The sequence below is a fragment of the Hevea brasiliensis genome, chromosome 17 (genome assembly GCF_030052815.1).
Source record: "Hevea brasiliensis isolate MT/VB/25A 57/8 chromosome 17, ASM3005281v1, whole genome shotgun sequence".
NCBI lineage: Eukaryota > Viridiplantae > Streptophyta > Magnoliopsida > Malpighiales > Euphorbiaceae > Hevea > Hevea brasiliensis.
The window spans coordinates 19,073,955-19,083,949 of record NC_079509.1 but is presented as its reverse complement, the minus strand read 5'-3'; the positions used below and the strand labels follow the sequence as shown (position 1 = coordinate 19,083,949).

The 9,995-nt window shown below is 30.3% G+C and overlaps 1 protein-coding gene across 1 annotated transcript; it reads left to right on the top strand.

Annotated features, from left to right (window-relative positions):
• Positions 1-4,203: 4,203 nt before the first annotated feature.
• LOC131175453 (SPX domain-containing protein 1) lies at positions 4,204-7,234 on the top strand. The gene is made up of 3 exons (XM_058139818.1): positions 4,204-4,744; positions 6,264-6,390; positions 6,580-7,234. Exons 1-3 carry the CDS (start codon positions 4,439-4,441, stop codon positions 7,023-7,025), a joined length of 879 nt encoding a protein of 292 aa, XP_057995801.1. The 5' UTR covers positions 4,204-4,438; the 3' UTR covers positions 7,026-7,234.
• The last annotated feature ends 2,761 nt before the right edge of the window (positions 7,235-9,995 follow it).

Sequence of the window (9,995 nt, the reverse complement as noted above, 5' to 3'; positions counted from 1 at the left end):
ATTTTCTAAGCTCATTAAATGCTCGGAAAAACACTGCGAAGTTCCGTGGGACCCACCGAAAAACGGTGTCGAAAAAATTCGAAATTTATGTCGTTGCGAAGCTCTCGACGAATGGAGCGTGCTGGTGGCCTCTGTTTTCTCGTGGGATTCACGGTTTTCGAGAAATCCAGCCCAAAAGTCAAAATGGGCTAAAATCTTCCCGAGCAAAAATCGGACAATCCACTCGATGGATTTCGGCGTTCTTGGTGTCTATGGAAAGCTCTCGCCGAGTAGATGATTTTGGACACAAGACCCGGTCCAATTGGTGGCCGGATCGGCCGGATTTGGCCGGGGAAGTTGGAGCGTCGCGCATGAGGGCATTTTCGCGCTTTTTAAACCATTCGGGCGGCCGGCCGGTGGCTGGGCCGGTGGCCCGGGTGGTGGAGAGGAGAGAGAAAGCGAGAGAAAAGGGAGAGGGACGACGCCACGGGGAAGAAAAAGGGAAGAAGGAAAAGGCGGTCCGATTCGGCCGTCCTATCCGGTTCGATTCGGCCGGTTCGATTCGAAATACAAAATTTTGAATTTTTACTCTGCCTCGGGACCGAAAACGAGGTCCAAAAATTCCAAAAAAATTCCATAAAACTCAGAAAAATACATAGACTCCAAATATATTTTTAGTTTTGCCACGTGGTCTTTAAATTAATTTTTAAAAATCATCAAAGTTTATATTTTCGGAAAATCGAACCCGATTTTTAAAATCCGAAAAATCTCAAAAAAATTTCTAAAATTCAAATAAAATTAAAATACCAAAAATACTCATAAATAATAAAATTTTGGGGTGTTACAATTTCGATTTGACATACTTTTTAGTTCGATTTCTTAAAAATTGTACATTATCCTAAATAGAAGTCCGAAGAATATAATAAAATAGATGTTGGTTCAAAAATAGAAAATTGGAAAATATAAACTCTGCAACTAATTTAAGAAAGCTAATAAATCAACCGATGTATATAGAATTGGAAATTTTTTTTTTTTTTTTTGGCTGGATTTAAGAAATTTCCTTAGAAGAGGGAAAAGGGAAAGAAGTTTCAAGGACCAAGGTGAAAAAAGAGCAAGGAAGGAGACCGTAAATGTCCAAAGATTCCAAGTAGAGGAGAGTATCCCACAGATATGTCCGAATCTCGTCCTTGGTAAAGCCTGTACAAATTGTCAACTTCTGCAGTGGTTTCGCAATTTTTTTAAGTTCCAGATTTACCCTTTGGATTCATTCACTTCCCTGAAAGCAACTTATTTTTTGTGTATTAAAAATATTATATAATTTTTTAATTAGAGATTGGTATTTTTTTTTATAAATAATATTATAAATTTATATTTTACATAAAAAGTATTTTAAAAATATTAGCTATAAATTAGATTTAAATAAAATAATAAATTGGAGAGAAATTTGAGTTAGTATTGAACTTAACATTTGATATTAGAGAGGTTGGATATTCTCAAGTGCCATGGAATTATACCTTGCGTCATAAATGAGCAACGCTTGCCGCTCACTTTTGGGCTCGGCTCTATACTCTCTACCCGCGGCACTTTTTTTTTTTTTTTTTTTTTCCCTGCCCTTGTATTATTCTCTTTAATTAAATATATATTTTTAATTTTGATTGTGGGACGTGGCATGTGCTTCGTCAATGATTAAAAAATATATATATTAAGAGCTATTTAGTAGTTAACTTTTCTCTGATTTTATTTCATTTGATTTTTTTTTTATATTTTACTAAATAATAAAAAAAATAATATACCCAATAAAACTCATATTATCTTTCAATTTTTTTATAAGTTTTCATATAAATAATTTATTTTTAACTATATTAAAAAATACATTTTTAGATATAATTCTAAATATATATTTACTAGGAATATAATATAAAAAAAATTGACAGTGTAAGTTTAAAAAATTACACTATAAATTCACTTTGCTATTAAATAAATACAATATGATTTCACGTCATTATTTTCTCTTACTTTATTTAATATCGTTAATTATCTATAATTAAATTAACTAGAATGCTATATCAATATGGTGTTAATAGAAAAAATTGTAAACTAAGGGCAAAAAATTATATAATATTTATTTTATAAATACAAATTTTTATCGTTTAAGTAATAAAATGTAAAAAATTATATAATACTCAACTCAATTCAACTAAATTTTTATCTCAAAATTTTATTGGGGTCGGCTATATGAATTCTCTTTTTCCACTCTAAACGATTTTGGATTAAATTCATAAAAAATTATAATACTTTCAGATCTTATTGTATTATTTTCTTTCAAGTCAGTTTAGATTTACCCCTTATTTTCTTTCTATTATCTAACTCAATGTGCTCTACTTGTCTAACTGAAGCCTCCATATATCTACGCTTTACATGATTAAATCACCTCAATTTCCCTTCTCTCAACTTATTTTCAACCGGCACCACTCTTACTTTTCTCTAATGCTCTCATTATGAATTTTATCTAGTATAGTATGGCCACTCATCAACCTTAATATTCTCATCTTCACAATTCTCATTTTAGACACATATAGAGCTCTTTTGTTGCCTAATACTCACTACCATATAATATGACTGATCGTATAGCTATATATTAAAATTTTTCTTTCAACTTATTGATAATCTTGCATTATATAATTAACATCCTTCTCAGATCCAGCTTTAATCATATGATTAATATCCTCCTCACATTTTTAATCTATTCGAAGGATTGAGCCGAGATATTTAAAGTGATTACTTTATACACATATATGTATAATATATGTATAATGAATTATATTAATATATATATATTTTTTTATCTTGCGTGTGCGTATTGTTTATCAATTAAAAAAAAAATATTTCAATCTTGTTTGAGGAGTCAAGTCACAATAATGGAATGCCACTTGAACTTGAGGATATATTTCCATATTTCAAAATCAAAGATACAACTAAACTTATCCATATCAATTATTCTTCGTATGATATTTTTAAAATAAATAAAGTTATAGATATGTTTAATTGTTTTAATTTATGAAAATTAACTTATAAGTATTAACTGAAAAAAAAAGAGATGAATTTAAATAAATGATAATAGAAAATAATAATGAATTTTAGAGAATAAAAATATTAAGGGTAAAGTAGATTAATTTTTTTTTAAAAAGAGATATGAGGGAAAATTATATAAATAATCTTAGTTTCTAAAAACATATTGGTTTGATAGATTTAATTTGGTTTAATTTTATCTAAAATTTTTCCTTTAAAAATCTAATCAAATTTAATTAATTAATTGATATTTTAAAAATTAAAATTAAAATAAAATAAATTATCAAATAAATCAAAATAAATTTCTTAGTCAATTCAATTATTATGTGAGTTAAATGGAGCTCCTCACCTATGATATTGCGTTTTGCATAAAAGATGAGCTTAGTTTTATTTTAAAGAGGCGTTTGATAAGATATTTTTACCTTTTAAATTTTTTATTAATATTATTTAGATATTTAAAGATATTAGATTAATTTTTTAACTTATTAATATTTATATTTTTTTATAATATTAAATAATTATATTCTTTAAAGATTAAAATTTATAAAAATAATATTCAATCCTTACATAATGTTTAATAAAAAATTAAAAAATTAAAAAATCAATTGCTACCCTTATAAATTTTAACTTTTAAAAATGTTAATTATTAACTTAAAATTTATAATATATTTGATAGAAGATTAAAAAATTAAAAATTAAATATTACGTTTATAAATTTTATTTTTTAAAGAGAATAATTACTAACTTAAATCTTCTAAGGTTAATATTTAAATTTCTTAAAAAAATATAAATATTAATAAAATAAAAAATTAATCAATCTTATTTTAAATATTCAAATAATTTTAATAATTATTTTTATTAATTTCATATTAAATACCCTCTTAAATTAATAAAATAAAAAATTAATTTATTCTTTTTTTAAGTATTCAAATTACATTACTCAAGGACCAATTAACTCTTGGTAACAAACCATTTGGAGAAATCCAGACTGACAAGCTAATCACAATCAGCTGGATAGCGAAGAAATCCCAAGCCGCTAAATAAAATAAAAAATTCATGAAAAGCCACGTGTCAGTTATAAAGGCCGAAAAGGGAAAAGAAAATTAAAAAATAAAGAACATATTAAATAAAATAAAATAAAATAAAATCTATTGTTTCTCTCTACATCGCAGGGAATAAAACCAGAGATATCCTCTTTCAGAACAATTGGATATTCCAATACTAGCCCCTCGAATATTCTTCCTCTACCGTTATATCTCCCTTCCGCCCCTCATCCTCTTTTATTCTCTCACCATCCTTTTCCTTCACTTTCCCTCTTACTTTCTCACTAACCAAACAAACCCTCAAACTCTTTCTTTTCTTCTTCCTCTATACTTGACAAACAGAAACCATGAAATTTGGCAAGAGCCTTAGCAACCAGATCGAGGAGACCTTGCCTGAATGGCGAGACAAGTTCCTTTCCTACAAGGAGCTCAAGAAGAGATTGAAGCTCATAGAGCCAAACAAAGGTGGAGGTAGGCCTATCAAACGCCCCAGATTGGACGCTGGAGATTGTACAGAGGGCGCCGCCGGAGGAGACAATAAAGATGGTATGACAAAAGAGGAGATCGATTTCATTAAACTGTTGGAGGATGAGCTCGAGAAATTCAACACCTTCTTCGTGGAGAAGGAGGAGGAGTATATCATCAGATTGAAGGTATTTTTTTTTTTTTTTTGGAATCTCCAGTAGCAGTAATGGTTTTTTCTTAATTTCTTTCTGTTTTTTTTAATTGATAATTTCTTTCTGTTTGGTTTCCGGGAAAATTCTCTCGTACATACTTGTGTATCAATGTGTATAGCTAGAAAACTTGAGGAATTTGATTAATTATGCGTAATTAGTGTTTACTCATTATTCTGTTAAATGTGAATGAGACGATGTCGTTTAGGGATAGTTTGGATCAGACTCAGTGAGTCGTTTACTGGGCGAAGTAAAAGGATACGGTAACGGAGACAGTTAAAGCCGTTAGTTTTTATGTGGGCTTGTGGTTCCATCTGTCAACGACCTATATCTGACTGCCACCTGTCCCGTATTGACAACTGGCGCGCATTTATAGTTATTCCGTTGAGGGAATTGTACCGTGGTATATTCTTCCAACATGTAACATGTGCGAAATTACAGATTTATCTCCGTTTCTTTATTGCTTTCTAATTTTTGTGCTGTTCTTTGGGAAAAATTATATCCTGACAAAGTTATACGGCAAATTCATATAAAATGGCAAACTAATGAATGAATTATATATAAGTAGAAGTAGATATTAAGAATTGTTTGTTTTATAAAAAATAATTTATATATGAAAAGGATAATATTTTTTTTATTTAATTATAATATTAAATTAACAGTATGTGTTTATTTTATATATATATAAATATTTTTTATATTTTAATAAAATTATGAAAATCAAAAAAATGAAAACTGACATTCTGTTTTGAAAAAAAAATTATTTTTCTTAAAAATGATTTAATTTTTCCTCTAATTAGAAAATATTTTTTGTTGACTAATTTTACTGATCGCCCCAAACACAAAAAAATGTGAAAAGTATTTTTTATAAAATAAACAATTTTATATATGAGTCTAAATTTTGAAAATAAAAAAATTGCTTAGTAGTTACTTACTACCCTCTTTGTATATATGTGTAATCCGTGTCGGATTGCCATTAATTACTCTTTCTTTGGGCCAGTAGTGATTGCCAGTCGCCACTGATTGGAGAAGGGCTTTAACAAATTAACAGGCAGGCATTTTTAGGCAACTAACTATAATCTAAATGAAAAATGCAGCCACATATTTGTGGGGTGGAAGTTCTGATTATTCTTCAAAAGGTAGATATTTTGAACTTGTGTAATTGTGCGGCCCAAACTATTGATATACTTCTTAGAAGGTTTCTTGGTTGATTTGACGTCCGGAATTCAAGTGTATTATTCGTGGGTTGGATATTGTTGAGAATAAATTTTTAATTCGATGAAATAGGTTGATAAAAGACAACCTATTATTGAGTGAACTTCCTATTCTTTGATTTTGTACTATTGAGTCCAGGAATTTACTTTCCAATTTAAGGATATTAACAGGAAAAAAAAAAAAAAGAGAAAGTTGTCGAGGACAATCTAAATTCTAAAGAACAATTGCGCTAGTTTTTAGAATTATCTGAAACTGAAATTGAATTTTTGCAATCATGATGCAGGAGCTGCAAGATAGGGTGGCAAAGGCAAAGGATTCCAATGAAGAGATGATAAAAATATGGAAGGAGATTGTCGACTTCCATGGAGACATGGTTTTGTTGGAGAATTATAGTGCCCTTAACTACACAGGTAGTTAAATATTTGCTTTAATATTTCTATTGAGTTGATAATTTTGTTTAATTTTTAGTTATATGATTTGAACCTTTTGGGCATACGAATGTTTTTCCTTCTCAAGATTTATTCTGGACTCCAGACTTGTACTGCAGACTGATACCTATTGTTTCGAACAATTTAATTAACTTGCCATGGTTTTAACAGGATTGGTAAAAATACTCAAGAAGTATGACAAAAGAACTGGCGCTCTCATTCGCTTGCCCTTCATCCAGAAGGTCTTGCAACAGCCCTTCTTTACCACTGACCTGCTGTACAAGCTTGTGAAAGAGTGTGAGACAATGCTTGATCGCCTTTTCCCCATATATGAATCACCATCATTGGTTGAAGCAGTTGATGGGGACGAAGGATGTGATCCTTCAACTTCGGCTACAACCAAGAATGATGGTCCTCTCAGAGTGCCCAAAGAACTTGCAGAGATTGAACTTATGGAGAGTTCATATATGAAGAGCACCATTTCAGCATTGCGGGTTTTGAAGGAAATTCGGAGCAGAAGCTCTACTGTTAGTGTATTTTCATTGCCACCGCTGCAGTTGACTGGGTTGGAGGATACTTGGAAGAAGGTTCCCATTCTAGAACAGGTGGCCAAGTAATTGGATTTTGAGAAAGGAAATAGAGCCAGATATCACTTTGTTTTGTAATATTACTCTTTTCCCTCACCTCCTCTTTTTTGGGTTATCTTTAGCTCATATTTTAGATACTAACACAGATGTAAAAGTAATGTTTAATTCAAGCTGAAATAAATATTGTACAAGGACAAGTTCTGATAAAAGTATCCTTGCACTCTTTGGAAGTTGAAAAATTGGTGAAACAATTTGGCTACGTTATGTCTCTAGTTCTTGAAATAATATATTTGCAAGAATTGAATTCATATAAAATAATATTTTATATTTATTTCTTTTAAAATAATTTTTTAAATTAAAAAATAAAATAAAATAAAATTTTTAATTAGAAATATAAGATTTGACCAAAGAAATTTTTTTAAAATTTTAGTTGTCAAAATGAGGTTAAGCTTAAAGATTCCAAACAGCAGGTGCATTAGAAGAGGCTAAGTACAAAACTGAAATTGTTTTGTTTGGCACACATATCAACACTCTCAAAATGAAAAATGGATTGACATTTCTGAAATAAGATTTCACTTTCTTCCTTCTTTCCATCTCCATTGCTATATGCATTCTATAACTAAAGCCATGTTTAATAGAATCTAAATGTAATTAATCATATAATGAATTAGATAATATAATGTAAATGAATGATACAATATGATAATCATTTCCTCCTTATATTTAAATATAAAATTAAAAATATTTTATTTCGATATTTAATTAATTTGTGATAGCAATAATAAGTGAGTAGTAATAACTGTGTCTAGCGATAGCCAGATGCCATTGGTCTTATTGTTGGGGATCGCGTGCTGATGCTAGTGTCTAGGTGGTTGTGGCTGTATAATGATGGTGGTTGCTAGGCAGAAGCATGGTGGTTAGTCGGTGAAAGCATGGTGGCGATAACTAATACTACGAGCAGTAAACTGAAATAAACGATTGAATTGACTAATTCGGAAATTTAAATTGATTTTATTTAAAATTAATCCGATTTAATTTTATTTTTAAATATTTTAATTTACTCAGTTCGATTCATTTTAGAGACAAAAATTCAAAAAATGGAACGAAACTTAAAAAAGGCGTAAAACAGTGTCGTTTGCCTGAAGTCTAAAATCCCTAATTTCTCCATCTGCTACCTATATTCCTTTGCTCTCAGTCTTCGCCTCTTCCCATCTTCCATTCAGCCATGAATCGTGTGGCTAATTTTCGTGTGGCTACCCATTCAGCCACGAAACCTCTCCCCGCCATCTTCTTTTTCAACCCTGTGGAATCCAACTGCCCTTGCTTGTTGAATCGTCGATTTCCAACCATCCTTATTGGATCTTTGATTTCTAAGCAAATTTGAGTAGTAGCATTGATGCTCTACTGCTCTTCCCCTCTATCAGACTTGTAGATTATTGTGATAGTGGTTTTATTTTGATGTCGATGGTGCCGTAGCATGGATGTTGCTCTACTGCTCTTCCCCTCTTTTATGTTTTGTTTGAGTTCATTTGGATTAGTTTTTTTTTTTTCCTCTCTTTTCTTATTTTACTTTTTCATCCCTATCCTTTTCTTTTTTTTTTTTTCCTGAGAGACAGACACTTGCATACGCTGGATTAAGAATAAATTTAAATAATTGTTCTGAACTTATATAATTATAATATTATAATCTTTTAACTTTAAGATGTAATATAAAATTTTTTAAATTTTATACAGTAAAATTTTTCTGTCTTTCAATTATTGATTTTTCAGTTAGAAATTGATGTGAATAGCTCCTGTATGACATTTAATGTTAAATTATTCTTTTTACGCATGAAAAATTATTCTATTTATAGAGAGAAAAATATTTTAATATACATATAGCTTGAGACAGAGAAGAAAAATACAGATTAAACTCAATGCTGAAACTGTTTAGATCAGCGTCTAACTGAAAAATTGGCAATTAAATATTATAAAAATTTTACTGTGTAAAACTTGAAAGTTGATAGTTTTATTTTACATTTTTAAGTTAATGGACTGTAATGTTATAACTAGATAAGTTCAGGGACAATTATCAAAATTTATTCCCTGATTAGTGACAGGACCTTAACAAAATCATGATAATTTTATTAAGGCTCACTAACTCATATAACCTATGCTTCACAATCAAGAGTCTAAAAGCTCAATTCAACCATGAGACTTATGCGAGTTGAGTCACATTCATGTACACCAGCTCATTCTCACAACTTCGAGTGTTTTTTTGTTTTTTCTTAAAGACAGACAAATGCTCACATTTGAGTTTTTTTTTTAATTAAAATAAACTGCATTGCATTGATAGTTGGCCTATTTTACACACAAAACTTTGAATTGTACAATGATAATATATCACATTAACGAAGTCAGGTAGATGCCACCTATGAAGCTTTCTAAATAACCATTTCCTCCGCTGACTTACATTCATTCCCACAAACGCCTTAGCATTTTTCTCATTTTCTAGAAAGTTGACAGGCTTCCAATAAGAGTTCGTCGTCCATATCTGGTATAGCTTGAAGTGCATCAACAATAACTTCAATTGACATATGTTCTTTTGCCTCCCTGCTTTCCATTGTTTTGACTATGTGTGGCTTCCGACTAAGTTCTTTTGGATCCTCCATCTTCTATCTATGAACTTTCCTAGAAGCATTGAGGTTGACAGCGTTGCAAGTTTCCATTTTTTTCTGTGATCATATGTCTCAAATTCTTTAGTTCCATTAATTCCTTCGAGCCCCATGTCTACGTCAATCTCCATTTTTACACCCAAAGTTCTCGATCTTCCAATCGGCACTTCACTACCATAAATAACGCAAAGAACATCATAACTACTTAAGATTTGATCTGTGTTCTTGATTGCATATGGATGTTCCTCGGTATAAGATTGCCAGAGGGTATTCGCACCTTTCTCTACAAAGATAAATGTAGATCATAGGGACGGTGATTTTTATTACATGGGATTTGGCCTCATCA

Coding starts and splice junctions, on each gene's coding strand:
- LOC131175453 (XM_058139818.1), top strand. CDS start 4,439: ATGAAATTTGGCAAGAGCCTTAGCAACCAGATCGAGGAGACCTTGCCT. Junction 4,745..6,263: donor AGTATATCATCAGATTGAAG/GTATTTTTTTTT, acceptor ATCATGATGCAG/GAGCTGCAAGATAGGGTGGC. Junction 6,391..6,579: donor TAGTGCCCTTAACTACACAG/GTAGTTAAATAT, acceptor TGGTTTTAACAG/GATTGGTAAAAATACTCAAG.